The 20,489-nt window shown below is 39.6% G+C and overlaps 1 protein-coding gene across 1 annotated transcript; it reads left to right on the forward strand.

Moving 5' to 3' along the window:
• Nucleotides 1–9,836: 9,836 nt before the first annotated feature.
• On the forward strand, nucleotides 9,837–13,694 carry LOC124148894 (ankyrin repeat domain-containing protein 50-like; the record flags this gene model as incomplete). The annotated part of the gene is made up of 2 exons (XM_048397988.1): nucleotides 9,837–11,255; nucleotides 13,620–13,694. Coding segments are annotated over exons 1-2 (1,494 nt in total), but the record flags the coding sequence as incomplete, so codon positions are not given.
• Between the last annotated feature and the right edge of the window lie 6,795 nt (nucleotides 13,695–20,489).

Raw genomic sequence — 20,489 nt, forward strand, 5'->3', positions numbered from 1 at the left:
AGTATGTCTCATCATTTGGGGCTAGGCTTTCAAAAGCATGTGAAGTTGCTATGGATAACTTGAAGGATTTTGGTTTCGTTTGTTGTTTAACGCCGCACTCAGCAATATTCAAGCTATATGACGGTGGTCTGTAAATAATCGAGTCTGGACCAGACATTCCAGTGATTGATATCATGGGCATCGATCCACGCAATTGGAATCGATGACATGCATCAACCAAGTCAGCGAGCCTGACAACCCGGTCCCGCTAGTCGCCTTTTACGACAAGCATAGTCACCTTTTACGGCAAGCATGGGTTGCTTAAGACCTATTCTACCCAGGAATCTTCACGGGTCTCACTTGAAGGAATGCCAGGACAAAAATACACTATGACAAAAAGTCTCAAGAGAGAAAATTCAGTCCTGGTGATTATAGTGTTTTTGCAAATCCCTGGTCAGCCATTACATGCTAGGTACCACGGTCTATATGTTATTGACGGAAGTCAGTGATACTAACTTTGTTGTACAAACAGACTGTCGTAAAAAGACACAGCTTTGTCATGTCAATATGATTAGAAAGTATCATGAGAGAAATAACAATTTACCTACTTAGTGTGCTGCCACTGTTTCACCTGTGGATATTGTATCAGATTGTGATGCTGATTAGAATTGTGACTTTGTGAAGATTGATGGTATGGCTGATTATGCTAGCCCTAAGCTAAACAATTCTGAAGTATAAGCTAACTTGGATGCTAAGTTGAGTCATTTGTCATCTGAGTAGAAGGTTAATTCAAGAGTTTGCTTAATTGTTCATGGATGTACCTGGCGGCTGTACAGATGTAGTGTCACATGATGTAGATGTAGGTGACGCGGTGCCTTTGAAACAACATCCATACCGGATGAATCCAATCAACCTTGAATCTCTCAAAAAAGGAGATTCAATACATGCTGGACAAAGACATCATTCAATTAAGTCATAGAGAGCTCACCTTATGTTCTTGTGCCAAAGCCTGGTGATAGTTACAGATGTTGTGCTAACATGAAGCGTGTGAATCCTGTCTCTAAAACAGACTCTTTTCAAATACAAAAATCATGACTGCATCGGCAGAATCAGTAACCTCAAGTACATCAGCAAGTTTGACCAACTGAGGGGGTATTGGCAGAGTCCACTAACTGAGGGTGCCAAGCGGTAGACTCTAGATGGACTTTAACAATATAGTGGGATGCCATTTGGGCCCAGGAACGCTCCAGCTACCATCCAGCGTCTCATCCATGACATTACAGTCTTGAGTGTGTATTGAAACCAACGTTGATGATGTCATCAATCATTCAATGGAGTGGGACGAACACCTAAGGGTCAGTGCCTTCTTTGAGAGACTCACTGAAGCCTAGTTGGGTGTAAATTTAGTGAAAAGTGAATTTGCTCAGGCTCATGTATAATTTTAATGTCATGCGAAGGTCAGGTAGAGCCCATACAAGCAAAGGCGGACGCTGTTTAAAAATCCAAGTTCCACAAAGCAAAACGGAAAGATTTCTGGGTGTGGCTGGTTACTACCGTAAATTTTGTCAAAATCTCTTACATGTGGTATTCCTGTCACTTAGGTGGTCAAAAGGTGAAAATGGTTTGGGGCAGTAATTGTCAGGCTGCTTTGGGGAAAATTAAAGCCATCCTCATGAATTCTGTTATGTTCTCCAAGCATCAAATCTTTCAAATTGGCAGTAGATGTTAGTGACATTGGAGTGCTTGAGCGCTTTTGAACCAGCTTGCATGTGAGGAACCCTCATCATCCTTGTAATATCAATGCAGGGGACACCTAAGATGCAAAGTGTACCCATGTGGGGAATCGATCTCGGCCCACAGCGTGACGAGCGAATGCTCAATCACAAGGCAAACCACTTCCCCTCTCAATCTGGTGTAAACTGCGCTTCTTATATGCTAATGCTGCTCTGTCGACAAAATAACATTTGATGCAGACTTTGTTTTTGTCTGGTCACAAACATAAGAAGAATACAAACAAACACACATGTTACATAACGTACGTACAAGATTGTTTCGTTTATGCATGCTTAAGGGATGTGGACAAAACTGTTTCTTTAATAGATAACAACTTCATTATTAAACTGTAATTGCAACGTTTCAGAATAGATTATTATACCATTGTCAAGCAAGACTGACTGACAAAATAATATATATGGTATGATAAACATGAGTAGGTTAACTAATAACAACATTAGGGTTATTGTAAAATATGAGAACACACGACGAGGAAGCCAATTCAACTGATTAAACTAATAGGCGGGATGATTTTAAACACTATTGCAATATTGTAATTAATACATATATTGTAATTATAGACATGGATATATTTTGTATATCTGCTAAGATTGACATATATATGAGGCGGTTTGCCTTCCCGAGGAGAGGGCATTGAAAGTCCAGTTTCCACCCTTGTCGTATTTGGTTGGAATTCCTGAGTTACATTTTGGCTGATCTAATGAGACTGTGCAAAGCCCAGTCAATCAATCTTATCGCAAACACATTGGAATAACACACATACGCAAAACTGCTATTAAATAACATTAAATATTTTGCCTCACATACGATGCCCAACTGACTTTTCCATTCTCATCTAATACTTTAAGCATAACATAACTTTGGACATACAACTCACTACGCCACACAAACAAATCCAAACATTCCCTTGTAGACTGACGGTATGAATATTGTATACTAGTTTATTACATATATCTAACTCACTGCGCCACACTGACAAATCCAAACATTCCCTTGTAGACTGACGGTATGAATATTGTATATATTACATATATCTAACTCACTTCGCTACACTAACAAATCCAAACATTCCCATGTAGACTGACGGTATGGATATTGTATACTAGTTTATTACATATATCTAACTCACTGCGCCACACTGACAAATCCAAACATTCCCTTGTAGACTGACGGTATGAATATTGTATATATTACATATATCTAACTCACTTCGCTACATTAACAAATCCAAACATTCCCTTGTAGACTGACGGTATGAATATTGTATACTAGTTTATTACATATATCTAACTCACTGCGCCACACTGACAAATCCAAACATTCCCTTGTAGACTGACGGTATGAATATTGTACATATTACAAATATCTAACTCACTTCGCTACACTAACAAATCCAAACATTCCCTTGTAGACTGACGGTATGGATATTGTATATATTACATATATCTAACTAACTTCGCTACACTAACAAATCAAAACATTCACATGTAGTCTGACGGTATGAATATTGTATATATTACATATATCTAACTCATTTCGCTACACTAACAAATCAAAACATTCACATGTAGACTGACGGTATGAATATTGTATACTAGTATATTACATATATCTAACTCACTATGCCACACTAACAAATCAAAACATTCCCATGTAGACTGACGGTATGAATATTGTATATATTACATATATCTAACTCACTTCGCTACACTAACAAATCAAAACATTCCAAAGTAGACTGAAGGTATGAATATTGTATATATTACATATATCTAACTCACTTTGCTACACTAACAAATCAAAACATTCCCATGTAGGCTGAAGGCATGAATATTGTATGTATTACATATATCTAACTCACTGCGCCACACTAACAAATCAAAACATTCCCATGTAGACTGAAGGCATGAATATTGTATATATTACATATATCTAACTCACTGCGCCACACTAACAAATCGAAACATTCCAAAGTAGACTGAAGGTATGAATATTATATACCATACTCACGTCTAAATCAATTGGTATGATGGATTAACCACGGAGGGATGAGTTCAATATATTCTGCAAGAAGGCCAAGTGTTTGACAGAAAGTAAGCTTGAATAATAGCATCTACACCGGTACGCTTTCATCTATCTGTATATAAATCAAAACACACTTTGTAAATATTGGAGAGTTGAATTCAGAAAAAAACTATCCTGTCATATCAGTATGGTATTTTTATCCATGGTACTTGTGAAGACTTAGTGAATACACATAGGCACCACCTCAAATGGGTTATCTGTATCTTATCTGTCTGTGTGCATGTGTGTTTCTGTCTGTCTGTATGTCCGTCTGTATATTTAGCATCTCTCTCTCTCAAGTAGCCAGAATAAACCACATCTCAGATGGCCTGTCTTCATTATTAATAGCCAAATCGACCTGTGAAGATTCCTGGGTAGAATAGGTCTTCAGCAACCCATGCTTGTCGTAAAAGGCAACTATGCTTGTCGTAAAAGGTGACTAACGGGATCGGGTGGTTAGGCTCGCTGACTTGGTTGATGCATGTCATCGATCCCAATTGCGTGGATCGATGCTCATGATATCAATCACTAGATTATTTACAGACCGCCGTCATATAGCTTGAATATTGCTGAGTGCGGCGCTAAACAACAAACAAAACAAAACAAACAAACAAACAAATAGCCAAATAACTTGTATATTACAAGATCTACCATCAGATATTGTTTTATATCTATACACAGAAGTAGCCATACCACTTTCATGACATAAACCTTGCCTGAGATGGCCCATCTGTCCCAATATGACACCGTGGCTCTGTATAACATAAAACCATATCGATACTAATTGTAGTGGTTATATCACTTGTATAACACTTCTATACACTTACAATCATGTCACTGTTGTACTGCTGCTTCTACAACTACTACAACTACTACTAATTACTGCTACCACCACTGCGACTACTATACCACCACCACTGTTACTACTACTACTACTCATACCACTAATACTACAACTTATACTACCATCACCACCACAACAACTACTACTACTACTACCACCCCTACAAAGATCACAACTACTACCACCACCAAAACTACCACTGCTACTACTACCACTACAACGACTACTATACCACCACCACTGCTACTACTACTACTTTTACTACCTCTACTTCCAGTACCACCACTACCACTGCTACTGCCACTACTACTTCCACTGTCACTACAACACCGCTACTGACACTACAAACTATCATTCTTTGGACGACGGTGTATCCGTTTTAAGCACTCGGTCGTCAAGACGTTTTCGTCGATGCAGTGATAAGGAAGTGAGGCGTCTTTTTTGTATAAATAGTCTTCCAAGACGTTGTAAGCTGGTCCATGTCCATATAGTTGTAGTATTAAATATTTCGTTGATGTAGTGTGCTAAATAGGTGTCGTGCCTACTAGAGGTACAGAGGACCTATGTTGTAGCTTATCTTCTACAATTGACATGTTTAGTTGTCGTATGAAGACCCCTGTGATGTATCGTGCGATGTACGTGTTCTGTCCAATAGTAATATAGCTTATATATGATGTGTCTTGTTTATTAAATAAGTGACCTGTCTAAAAGTAAGATAGCTAAACTATATTGGGCATTGTGTTACACAAGGGGCATGTTCATTTGTGGCATTGACGAATTCTGCAATACAGTATCATGTCTTATGTAAGTGTTCTGTGTATTTGTAATATTGAGGGCCCATGTTGTGTATTGTGATTTTATACAAGTGATGTACCTAAAAGTAACGTAGGTGACATATATCTTGTGTCTTGTGGTAAAAAGTGACCTGTCTAGTTCCGGTCAGCGAGTATGGTTAAATACCATTTTAAACATAATTGCTGTTTAATACGGTTTGTCATCTTGATGTGAGATAAGCACTCGAAGTGATACGGGTCTTAAACGTTTACCACTTTCGTGAAACCAACAAGCACAGGGACATGATTTCGTGTGGTACTTAAATAACAGGTCTAGTAGTAGTAGTAGTAGTTGTGGTGGTGATGGTAGTGGTGGTCGTAGTAGTAATAATAGTAGTAGTAGTAGTAGTGGTAGTGGTAGTGGTTGTAGCAGCAGTACTAGTAGTTGGTGGTGGTGGCTGTAGTAGTAATAATAGTACTTGTAGTAGTAGTGGTAGTGGTAGTAATAGTAGAAGTAGTAGTAGTAGGAGTAGTGGTGGCGGGGATGGTGGTGGTGGCTGTAGTAGCAATAGTAGTAGTAGTAGTAGTAGTAGTAGTAGTAAGTCTGCTACTAGTAGTAGTAGTAGTAGTGGTAGTAAAGTAGAAGTAGTAGAAGGTCAAGTAGTTGTAGTCACAGTCAGACAATATTTACGTTCCCAAATTTGCAACGTTAATGTTTCAGCAAGTAAAATATGTTTCCTCTGGAACTCTTTCACTCCGAATTTTCAGATTGTGGTCTTGCAGTATTCAGTACACATTCTTTCAGTACGTATGCATGACTAACACGAAGAGACATAGGACCAATTTATAACGTGATTGACCGACTACTCTTTTTTTTCTCTGAAAGAATAAGTTGGACCTTTTTTCACGAGATCCAGCATTCTCTAAGAGCATTTATTGCTGGACATGTTCTGATGCAATTGTTTATTTCTGATGTTGGCAATGTTAGACCTTTTTTGATAGGCATTTAGAAGTTGGAGTACTAAGCAAGGATAGGAATTTATGGATGAACAACTTCTTTATTACAATTAAGAGCGACGAAGTACACATCACTTGTTGATAACGGTGTTAGAACCTACTCCGAAACGTCGCTCTTAATTGTAATAAAGAAGTTGTTCTTCCATAAATTCTTATCCTTACTTAATGTTAGACCTATGACTTGTGAAATTGGATAGACATATTTTGCTGTCTCAAGTGAAAAATGCAAGAATAATATGGCCACGATGTGTTGAACCGACAGCATGTGAATCTAACGTGCATCTCAAAGAAAATAATATAGTTTATTTTAGTATCTATGAGTCAATAGCTTAACACATAAATGGGTTTTTTTTCTGCAAATTTGTGCAACTGATAAATGGACCATTTTTAAATCCCTTCGAGTCACGATCTCACGATCCTGTGATTCTGACAGACCTGTAGTTATGAGCTGTGAGCAGAGAAACACACGACCTTCTATTGCATCGACTGACATACACCAGCAGTACCTTTAAACGTTACATGCCCGTCATATAGTGTTGTAATTTGCCTACTGTGGTGCTAGTTTTATGTAAATTACATCAACAATTTACTGCTTACAAATTGGTAATTTATGATTAACTGATTTATATTGTAAGATTCGGAAATAATCAGTTCTAGTTGTGTTCAGTGCCCTTTTATGAGCTGAAGCCAAAGATAAGATTTTGCCAATCCTAATAGAAACGAAATTCTATTGTAATCATTGGAATACCCACTTCCTCAAACATTTTATCCTCGAATTTCACACAGATGGATTCTTGAGGAAGTTTAGAATTTCCCATACTGATTTATCAGTAAACCTTAGACGACATTTTCTTTGATGGTTCCAGTCTGTACTTTGCTGTATTGATCTCGCATTTAACATGTAGAGCAGTAACGTAATCTGTCACATGCCGTCTATGTACAACTGCTATAAGACGTATAAAGGTCTGCCTTGGTTTTGTTGATCAGCAGTCGAGTATTCGTCCTCAAGTGTATGTGGTCGTTGTGTCCAGTAATCCTCTATGAACACTTGAAGATGACGCCACTGTGTTCAGGGGTCTTCGGGAACCTGCTCCTGCTGTCAGCAGTTGTTCACGCAGTGCCTGGATCTTCCACGTCCAGCAAGAAACAATGTGGAATTCAAACAATAGAGAAGGCGACAGAGAGATCCGTCACTTACAGGAACATTGGCATCAGGTTGTGTCAAGCAAGATGTGTTGAAGTTGGCGGATGATTGAGATTCGAATACAATTATGAAATGTTAGTTTGTCGTCTACGACTTGGTGAATCAAAACGAAAAAAGGAAAATGAAGGATTCATTGCTTTTCAAAAGAATCATTCAGATGTAAGTTGAATATATTTTACAAATGTGTTTCTCTTTTTGAACATGATTGCATGTATTTTCCTTAATACCTTTCCAAAAAATGTGTTTAGATAATTACACTATATTGACGAAAGGACACTAACTTTAAGCAAATTATGTGCCATTTCCTGTCAAATATAAAGAGTCAATGAGTTGTGTGTTATGTTGCCTTTGTCAATAGTCCATCCATATCACATTACCCAGTCAGCCCCCTATATCTAGAAAGACAACTTCAAACGAATATAAAGACTAATGCTACTCAAGAACTGACAGAGAAATTAATCGACTCAGTGTGGTTTATTTTTTGGAGGAGACATCCACGGACACGCAGTTGAAAGTTTACCTCTGTTTACAGATACTCGCTAGTCCCTGCACAGACACGTCTTGCAGTCTCGGTTCTAGGTGTATAGAGAGTCGATCTGGAAAAGCTGTCTGTGTAAAAGGTAACTGCCTTCAAGTTACTTTCCGTCTAGTTTCCATTCGCTCTTTTAGCGAAGGGTTGGACTGGGGAGAAAACATTATTTGAGAAACTACCATGTCACGGACCCACTTACTGAAGTTCATATATTGTATAAATACTCCAAGTATCTGTTAACTTTACCTGTATTTCGGTATTCCTGAATATAAATTGAGACTATTTTTGAATATTTCTTTTTTTATGACGGTAATGGGCAATTTTACAGGATTTATTTTGGGAATTAATGAACAATAGTTCATCTCCTCCACCCAGAGCAAAAATATAAAAAATTAAGAGAGTCGCTATATCTATATATGTAGATACCTACAAAGAATTAGAGCAAATCCAGATACTAGCATGTAAACGCTTTCTTGGGGTTAAACAATCTTCATCAAATCATGTGATTCGGGGGGAATGCGGAAGGTATCCTATGTACATATGGGCTTATAAGCGTGTAGTTACTTATTGGTACAGAATTTTACATTTGCCTGAAAATAGATTAGTTAAGAAATGTTATAGATTATTATTACTTGATGTTAATAATGGTAAGATCAACTGGGTCTCTAAAATCAAACACATTCTCTGTTCGGTTGGTTTTGGCTACATATGGGAGATGCAATTTAGTAATAATAGTAGAAGCTTTATCTTGGAATTTGTAAACCGTTTAAAAGCCTCGTCTGAGCAAGATTGGCATGCAGCTGTTTCATCTAGCACTAAATCCCAGAGTTACTCTCTTTACAAAATTTCATTTGGCTTAGAAAGCTATATCAATGTAGTAAATGTTTCAAAATTCAGAGCTGCTCTTGCTCAGTTGAGATGCTCCTCCCATCGGCTGCGAATTGAGACCGGTCGATATATTAAGGAAATTAGAGAACAGAGACTGTGTTTGATGTGTAACCAGAATTTTATTGAGGACGAATATCATTTTGTGCTTGTATGCAATGCTTATAATAATTTAAGAGCTGAATACATTCCACCTAAATATTTTACAACCCCTTCTAAAAATAAATTTAATGCTCTTATGTCATCCACTAACTCTAAAATCATACGAAATCTAGCAGTCTACGTTTACAAAGCTTTTCGACTTCGTTCATTACATACAGTCTAAATATTTATTTGTGTATATGCATGTGTATGAATGTGTATGGATATGGATGTATATGTAATCTAGTGGTAATTCTTTTTTCTCCCTCTCTCTGTAAATATTTCTGTGTAATAGGCTAACCCGTTTTGGGAATAAACAATATATAAACAATATATATATAAGAAACATCCCTAGTCAACAAATAAAAGTGAAAAGGATCTATAAGAAAATTAAAATATCTATTGAATTTGCTTGATCTCCAACTTTCCTGAATTAGAATTTAAGACAACCTAAGAAATGGTTTCGGTATATGTCAGGATGAGACATATATATATCAATGTGAAGCAGTTTTTGAAAGGACAATTATATGTTCAAATCGTAAAACAAATCTGCATTAAAATGTAAACATTATAACATTTAAATAAATATTTACAGATGAAGAGATGATCTTTCTTTCGAGATACCAACAACACAAACGAGACCAGAAGAGAAAGTCTGGAGACAACATACTTCTTGAAGCCTGCAGGGAGGGTGATCTTAGCCGAGTGCAAGGCATCTTAACTGAAGGTCACGTTGACATTAACAGTAGAGAGAGGGAGTACGGGATGACACCAGTGATGTTAGCAGCGCGTGGTGGACATAGCCCTCTGGAGATCATCAAGTACATCCTCTCACGGAACATTACCGCCATCAACAATAGAGGAATATATGGGAGGACATCCGTTGTGTTGGCAGCATGTGGCGGACATAGGGATGTGTTTGACTATCTTGTGCATAAAGGATGCAACATGTCATTTGTTGACAATAAGGGAAACAACATTCTTCATATGGCCTGTCATGGAGGACATCTTGCGATAGTGAAATATATCATGTCACTTGACATCGTGGACATCAACAGTAGAGGACAGTATGGGAGGACATCAGCGATGACAGCGGCATACAATGGGAAAAGTGAAGTTTTTAAATTTCTCCTTGGAAAGGGAGCTAATGTGTCACTAGTAGATAAGGCCGGAGACAACATCCTTCATATAAGCTGTAGAGGTGGTCATGTGAGGATGGTTAAATATATCATCTCACTGAACATTGTAGACATCAATAGCAGAGGACAACGCGAAAGAACATCAGTGATAATGGCAGCACTATTTGGACATAGGGAAGTGTTTGACATTTGTGCATGTGCAGGTGGAAATGTGTCGCAAGTTGATGCTGAAGGTAGCAGCATCCTACATATGGCCTGCTTTGGAGGACATGTGGAGATGGTGAAGTACATCTTCTCACAGAATATTACAGACATCAACAGTAGAGGAATGCACGGAATGACACCATTGCATTTAGCGGCACGTGAGGGACATAGAGAAGTGTTTGAATTAGTCGTGGATAAAGGAAGTGATACTTCACTTGAGGATATAAATGGTGATAACATCCTACATTTGGCCTGTATTGGAGGAAATGTGGAAATAGTAAAGTACATCCTCTCTCAGAACATTGTGGACATCAACAATAGAGGAATGTACGAGAGGACACCACTGATGGTGGCTGCATTATTTGGCCATAGAGAAGCGTTTGAATTAGTCCTGGATAAAGGAGGTGACACTTCACTTGTGGATACATGCGATGTGAACATCCTACATTTGGCCTGTATTGGAGGAAATGTGGCGATAGTGAAGTACATCCTTTCACAAAACTTTGTGGACATCAACAGTAGAGGAAAAATCGGGAGGACACCAGTGATGGTGGCAGCAGCTGAGGGACATATAGACCTGTGTTATCTTCTTATTAGTAAAGGTAGTGACTTGTCTGTAGTTGATGATAATGGTTGCACCATCCTGCACGTCGCCTGTTATCATGGACAAGTGGAGATAGTAAGGTGTATTCTTTCTCAACATGTCGTATATATTGATTACATGGACAAGAATGGGAATACAGCAGCGATGATAGCAAAGCGTAAAAAACACAAGGCAGTGTATGCTCTACTTTTGTCGCAAGGTTGATGGGGGAACGAGCTGAAGTTAAAACACTTATGATACAAATTTGTAGTCACTATCATTGATGTGATTATTTCTGTTTTTTATGTCTCTCCGCAGTCTATAAATGCATTCCGGTAAATGGCTCTACGTTTATGGCTCTTGTGTCAAGATAATGATTTGTACATTTAGAAAAGAAAACAAGATTGAACCCAGAACCACTCACAAATAAATACGGTGCAGCACAAACAAAATAAACACATAGTTTACGTCTTACTTGCAATTGCTTACAATTGACAGCTGCTATTCCACGTAAGACGGACATCACTGAATAACCAAGCGCTGCATCAATACATACAGTAAACTGCGTTAATAACGAACACGCTTATAACGAAATGACGGATGTAACGAACTTACTTTTTGTCCTGACTATTTGCTGTAGTTATGCTGTATATATGCTTAAAACGAACTACAGTTATAACGAACTAAATTAGTGGTCCCTTGAGGTCGTCATAACCGTAGTTTACTGTATGTTACATAGTATACACGTGTTAGTCCTACATCAACACACGCGGCACATAGTGTTCACTTATAACGACAACATCAACCCATATGTTTCACAGTGTACGCATGGTACTCCTACATCAACACACGTTACATAGTGTTCACTTATAACGACAGCATCAACCCATATGTTTCACAGTGTACGCATGGTACTCCTACATCAACACAAGCGGTACATAGTGTTCACTTATAACGACAACATCAACCCATATGTTTCACAGTGTACGCAGGGTACTCCTACATCAACACACTTTACATAGTGTTCACTTATAGCGACAACATCAACCCATATGTTTCACAGTGTACGCATGATACTCCTACATCAACACACTTTACATAGTGTTCACTTATAACGACAACATCAACCCAAATGTATGACAGTATACGCATGATACTCCTACATCAACACAAGCGGTACATAGTGTTCACTTATAACGACAACATCAACCCAACTGTTTCACAGTGTACGCATGGTACTCCTACATCAATACACGTTACATAGTGTTCACTTACAACGACAACATCAACCCATATGTTTCACAGTGTACACATGGTACTCCTACATGAATACACGTTACATAGTGTTCACTTATAACGACAACATCCCCCCATATGTTTCACAGTGTACGTATGGTACTCCTACATCAACACACTTTACATAGTGTTCACTTATAACGACAACATCAACCCAACTGTTTCACAGTGTATGCATGGTACTCCTACATCAATACACGTTATAGTGTTCACTTACAACGACAACATCAACCCATATGTTTCACGGTGTACGCATGGTACTCCTACATCAACACACTTTACATAGTGTTCACTTATATCGACAACATCGACCCATATGTTTCACAGTGTACGCATGGTACTCCTACATCAATACAAGCGGTAAATAGTGTTCACTTATAGCGACAACATCAACCCATATGTTTCACAGTGTACGCATGGCACTCCTACATCAACACACGTTACATAGTGTTCACTTATAACGACAACATCAACCCATATGTATGACAGTGTACGCATGATACTCCTACATCAACACAAGCGGTACACAGTGTTCACTTACAACGACAACATCAACCCATATGTTTCACAGTGTACGCATGGTACTCCTACATCAACACACTTTACATAGTGTTCACTTATAGCGACAACATCAACCCATATGTTTCACAGTGTACGCATGATATTCCTACATCAACACAAGCGGTAAACAGTGTTCACTTCTAACGACAACATCAACCCATATGTTTCACAGTGTACGCATGGCACTCCTACATCAACACACGCGGTACATGGTGTGCATGTGTTATCCCGATATCAACACATACTGTACATAGTGTGCATGTGTTATCCCGATATCAACACACCCTGTACATAGTGTGCATGTGTTATCCCGATATCAACACACCCTGTACATAGTGTGCATGTGTTATCCCGATATCAACACACCCTGTAAATAGTGTGCATGTGTTATCCCGATATCAACACATACTGTACATAGTGTGCATGTATTATCCCGATATCAACACACCTTGTACATATTTACACATGTTATCTAACAAGAACACACATCAATCAGCAGACATAGTTTACACGATTTAGTAAATCAACACATGTGCAACATATTGTTCACAGGTTACACCACATCAACACACATGAAACATGGTATACACGTGTTATGCATAGATCAACCTAGTTACATGGTGTACACGTGTTATGCCCATTTTAATTCTGGAAACCCAAAAGTCCAGAAACTCTACGCTCTTTGCCCAGTCTCGGTTAAAGATATTTACAAAATTAAACATGCCGTTTTCATGGGAACATACCAAGGAAGAAAAAATGAAAAAAAAATTGTTTAAAAACTCAATATTTAGACTATCTCGCCCATGGGCCTCCCATGGGCGAAGTGTGGCCCATGGGCCTGCCCATGGGCGAAGTCTGGCCCATGGGTAGGCCCATGGGCAGGCCCATGGGCGAGAATATGTTCCTGTACTTAAAACTCATGTTTTTGTTTCGCAAATACATTTAATGTATTCATTCAAGTATCATGACACAAAATTTAATTCATTTTAACTTATTTCAACTATTTTATAGCGATATTGAAATATTTCGCCCATAGTCTAAATATTGAGTTTTTAAACAATTTTTTTTTCATTTTTTCTTCCTTGGTATGTTCCCATGAAAACGGCATGTTTAATTTTGTAAATACCTTTAACCGAGACTGGGCAAAGAGCGTAGAGTTTCTGGACTTTTGGGTTTCCAGAATTAAAATGGGACGCGTTCTATATTAACACATGTTACATTGTGTACACGTGTTCTACCTACATCAACACACATCTTACATAGTGTACACGTGTTATACCTACATCAACACACATGTTACATAGTGTACACATGTTCTGCCTATATCAACACACATGTTACACGGTGTACACGTGTTATGCCTACATCAACACACATCTGACATGGTGTACACGTGTTATGCCTACATCAACACACATCTTACATAGCGTACACGTGTTCTACCTACATCAACACATATGTTACATATTATACACGTGTTCTGCCTACATCAACACACATGTTACATAGTGTACACGTGTTCTACCTACATCAACACACATCTTACATGATGTACACGTGTTATACCTACATCAACACATATCTGACATGGTGTACACGTGTTCTACCTACATCAACACACATGTTACATTGTGTACACGTGTTCTACCTACATCAACACACATCTGACATGGTGTACACGTGTTATGACTACATCAACACACATGTTACATGGTGTACACGTGATCTCCCTACATCAACACACATGTTACATAGTGTACACGTGTTCTACCTACATCAACACACATCTTACATGGTGTACACGTGTTCTACCTACATCAACACACATCTTACATAGTGTACACGTGTTCTGCCTACATCAACACACATGTTACATAGTGTACACGTGTTATACCTACATCAACACATATGTTACTTAGTGAACACGTGTTATACCTACATCAACACACATCTTACATAGTGTACACGTGTTCTGCCTACATCAACACACATGTTACATAGTGTACACGTGTTATACCTACATCAACACACATCTTACATGGTGTACACGTGTTCTACCTACATCAACACACATCTTACATAGTGTACACGTGTTCTGCCTGTATCAACACACATGTTACATGGTGTACACGTGTTCTACCTACATCAACACACATATTACATGGTGTACACTTGTTCTGCCTACATCAACACACATGTTACATTGTGTACACGCCTCACCCCTACATCAGCACACGCGTTACATAGTGTACACGTGTTATACCTACATCAACATACATGTTACATAGCGTACACACTTCAACCCTACATCAACACACATGTTACATGGTGTACACGTGTTCTGCCTACATCAACACACATCTGACATAGTGTACACGTGTCATGCCTCTATCAACACACATCTTACATGGTGTACACGTGTTGTGCCTACATCAACACACATGTTACATAGAGTAAACGTGTTCTGCCTACATCAACAGACATGTTACATAGCGTACACACTTTACCCCTTCATCAACACATATCTTACATAGTGTAGACACTTTACCCCTACATCAACAAACGTTACATAGTGTACACGCCTTACCCCTGCATCAACACACGTTACATTGTGTACACGCCTCAACCCTACATCAACACACACATTACATAGTGTACACGTGTTCTGCCTACATCAACACACATATTACATGGTGTACACGTGTCATGCCTATATCAACACGTATGTTACATGATGTACTCGTGTTCTACCTACATCAACACACATGTTACATAGCGTACACCTTTCAACCCTACATCAACACACATGTTACATAGTGTACACGTGTCATGCCTCTATCAATACACATCTTTCATGGTGTACACGCCTTACCCCTGCATCAACACACACGTTACATGGTGTACATGTGTTCTGCCTACATCAACACACACGTTTCATAGTGTACACGTGTTCTGCCTCTATCAACACACATGTTACATGGTGTACACGTCATCTGCCTACATCAACACACATGTTACATGGTGTACACGTGTTATGCCTACATCAACACACATGTTACATAGCGTACACGCATTACCCCTTCATCAACACGCATGTTACATTGTGTACACGTCTTACCCCTGCATGTATGATTGTACTCGACCTGAGACATGTGCAGCATGTATTGTGCTTGATGTAATATGCTGTCCGTGTCCAAAAGCAGATTGTACACGTTACCCTATATTAAAACACATTTTCCAATATTTTGTCCCACGTACAAAAGAAACCCCGAGCGTTTGTAGGTTATTTATTATCACTTGGGGAAAGTTCCCAACATCCATTCCACGTGCAGGATACCCGTGGAGATTCGGGCAAGAATAAGTCTTCGGCAACCCATGCTTGCCGTTAAAAGGCGACTATGTTTGTCGTAGGAGGCGACTATCGGGATCGGTTGGTCAGGCTCGCTGACTTGGTTGATGCATGTCATCGATCCCAATTGCATTGGTCGATGCTCATGATATCAATCACTGGATTGTCTGGTCCAGACTCGATAATTTACAGATCGTCGTCATATAGCTGGAATATTGCTGAGTGCGGCGTTAAACAACATACCAAACAACCAACCACATGCAGGGGATCCTGTTTTCGAATCCTCATTCCTATTCGATGTATCACCCGACATGATATGGCATGAAGTATTTTTTAAAGTAACTGTATAACGTGCTCGATCGTTTTATTGTCATGATTAGTATATCGGATCACATTTTTATCACAATGTCCATACTTTGTAAGAACCACTTACCAGCGCGTGTTTGTACTAAGTGCGGGCGGGTAGCCTAGTGGTTAAAGCGTTCGCTCGTCACGCCGAAGACCCGGGTTCGATTCCCGACATGGGTACAATGTGATAAGCCCATTTCTGGTGTCCCCCGCCGTGATGTTGCTGGAACATTGCCAAAAGCGGCGTAAAACCAAACCCACTCACAAACTCACTCACTCACTGTTTGTACTAGTTCGTAAAAATGCTGTACGGTGCTAGCCCACTGAGATACCATGCCACAGTTTAACATAGATACTCCACTAAGACAGTAAACTGACCCTGAGACTACCAGACCATGTTTTTTCCCCTTAATGTCGAACGCCAGGCAGAGTAACAACAAGTACCATTATAGAACATACTTTGGGTAATTTTGGGATCGAACACGTGGACCACAATTTCAAAGATAAGAAAAAATTGGGTATTTGTCGATGTGTTGTGATTTAAAAAATGCATTGCTTTTCAAATTTATTTCGCTCAAGTGTAGTATTGATCTTTGAGGGGATAGCGTTTCGGGCAGTGTGGGAATAGGAAAGACAAATTAATAACACTTCAAGCCGTTCAGGACCTGCTTTATCCCCTTATTGTGGAGCGACAGGCAGGGTAGTAACACTTACCATCGTACAACGTCTTTTGGTATAACGCGGCCAATGATCGAACCTCCGGTAGCGGTTTTATATGACATGAACTATTAACAAAAATTGCGCTTGACTCAGACACATTTCAGAATAGCAACATTCTTTTGGCAACAGCTCTAAAAATACAAGGACTGAGGCTTTATTTAATATGTTGCTTAGTTCCAAGGATGTTCCCATCAAGACCGTTTTACATGCCAGAGTGGTCTACCTTTAAAGTGAGTGAGTGAGTGACGTGGGAAAATCATTAGGCGAGGTGAGGTGAAATGGGGTTTAACGTCGCCTTCAAGATTAATGCACTTATATCGCGACGTGCATGTACGTGTGTGTGTTTGTGTGGCTGCTTCTACTAGTCCGGAGGCACTCGTGAAGAGCAACCTCCTCGTGGTGAGTGCTGGGTAACGCTAATCGCTCTTCCCCCGTGTGGAACCGGGGTAGAATATTTCTACAGCACCCCATTGCTGGTCGTAAAAGGCGACCAAAGTGGGCAGCCCGTTTGCCGTGGGTTGCGTCCCTGTGTCGGCGGAGGACGGGAGTCTGGTAGTTGAGGGCACTGATTCCTGGAACTGTGTTCCTTTGCCCAACACACTACTTCGACCCTTACTTCGCCTAGACGGGTAGTAAGATGGGCCCGGTCTTATCAATCGGCTGGTCATGCCAGGCCCTGTGCATAATATTGTGTTTGCACAAATGTGATTGATATTCATGTATTATTTGGTCTTGGTCATGTGTTACGTGTTTGACATCCCAAATTATTATGTAAACGTTTGCCTAGAGTCTTATGCCAGAAGGCGGTGGCTCATGGGCCAATCTGGTGATATGGACCTCTGTATTCTGGGTTTCTCAAGAAAAATGTTGAAGGTCGAACCAGCCTGGCATTTCTTCTTTTAGATCTCCTTGCTATACAAGTTTGTGTTTCTGGAGTATACCACCCCTGTAGCCCTGATGTTTCAGCCTGGTTTCCACTGCAACATCGTCTTTGTTGACACTCGGTGGCGGGTGGGGAGCAGGGTTGCTGAACCGCATCACCCTACTATGGCTAACACATTACACTCTGGTTCTGTAAAAGCAAATAAAAGAAGACATCTTTCTTCTTCATCAGATGAAGAAGTTTCTCAATTTGTGTCTGATTCCTGGCCAAAATTCTTGGTTATTGAAGCTGCGGATGGAAGTCCATTGAAACTGAATCCATTTGCCGTCTCCATGGGCATCCAAGGTGTCTGCGGAGACGTTAAGACTGTTACTCGACTGAAAGGTGGTTCTCTATTAGTGGAATGTGCTGGGTATACAGCAGTTTGTAAACACCCAGGTTGTTGTCTCAGTGCACAAGACACTGAACTCGTGTAGAGGCATCGTCAGAGACTGGTCCCGCTGTCTTTCTGACATGTCAGAAGAAGAAATTGCAGACGAGCTGAAATCTCAAGGTGTCACCGTTGTAAAACGGTTCACTAGGAAACAAGGATCCGAAATCATAAACACTAATACTTACCTGTTTACCTTCGGACTGACAACTCTTCCCAAGTCTGTTAAAGCCGGTTATTGCAACATCGGAGTGGAGGTATATGTACCAAATCCACTCCGTTGTTTTAAATGCCAAAAATTTGGACACGGTGCAAAATCTTGCCATGGAAAAACAAAATGTTCCCGTTGCGGTGAAGCTCATGAGAGCAATAATTGCACAAATGACATCAAGTGTGCTAACTGCAACGGTGAACATCTAACATCATCAAAATCTTGTCCAACATTTGAATATGAAGCAAAAATTATGAAACTCAAATGCACTCAAAATATTTCCTATTTTGAAGCCAAAAAATTAGTTCCTGTTCAATCAAACCCAAATCCATCTCTTACATATTCAGCTGCAATTTCTTCTCCTGCTCCAGTTTCTGTTCTGAGACCAACAACAGCTTCTATATCCTGTCAAACTGACATATCATGGATAACTGACACACAAAGATTATTGGAGGAAGTATCTCCAACTTTCCAATTTCTTCCGCTTGCCAAACTGATGACTCAACACCTGAACCATCACAAGATATAGCCCAAGGTGATGTACATCTCACAAAAACAGAGAAAAAAAAGTTGAAGAATAAGACGAAGGCACTTCAGCATCTGGCTGTGCCCTCCTCTTCTGTAACGACTGTTCCGGTTCAAAATCATTTTGAACCATTGACCATGGAGGTCTCTCCTTCCCTCCCAGACCATGGGAATGGCCCCTCCACAAGTCCACGTTCCCCAGTTGAACCTCCATGAACAGAGATCCTAATCTTATACAATGGAATTGCAGAGGACTTAGGACCAATTTTAATGAATTGCAATTATTAGTACAAGACTTTCAGCCGTCGGCATTCTGTCTGCAAGAGACATATCTCAAGCCAACAGATAAGTTTGACATGCGTAAATACATTTCGCATCATTCATTTTCTCCTCCCTCTGTTAAGGCTACTGGGGGATGTTCTATTCTGGTTAGGCAGGATGTGATCCACAATCCTGTTCCTCTGAATGTCAATCTACAGGCTGTTGCAGTTCGACTCACACTGCACGTTGTTTTTATTTTGTGCTCATTGTATATTCCACCCTCTTCAGCTCTTCAGCGATCTGACCTACAATCGTTATATGACCAGCTCCCGAAACCCAGTATCATCATGGGCGACCTGAATGGTCATAATCCTCTATGGGGAAGTGATAGCACAAATTCTAAGGGTAAAGTCATTGAAGATTTTATCACTGATAATAATCTTTGTATATTTAATGATGGCACAAAAACTTACTTACATCCTGCTAGTGGTTCTTATTCTGTTTTGGATCTTTCAATCTCAGATTCAAATCTGTTAACCAAATTTACATGGTCAGTCCACGATGACATGTGTGGGAGTGACCATTTCCCTTCTATTCTTACTGCCAACAACCCAGCTGATGAGCCACCTTCAACGAGATGGATTTTTTCAAAGGCAAATTGGCCTTGATTCAAATCATTATGTGAGGAAATATTGACAACTGATATTTTAATAAATGTCCCTGATCCCATTCAGGTGTTTTCTGAT

The sequence above is a fragment of the Haliotis rufescens genome, unplaced genomic scaffold, assembly GCF_023055435.1.
Source record: "Haliotis rufescens isolate VD_foot unplaced genomic scaffold, xgHalRufe1.0.p SCAF_18, whole genome shotgun sequence".
Taxonomy (NCBI): domain Eukaryota; kingdom Metazoa; phylum Mollusca; class Gastropoda; order Lepetellida; family Haliotidae; genus Haliotis; species Haliotis rufescens.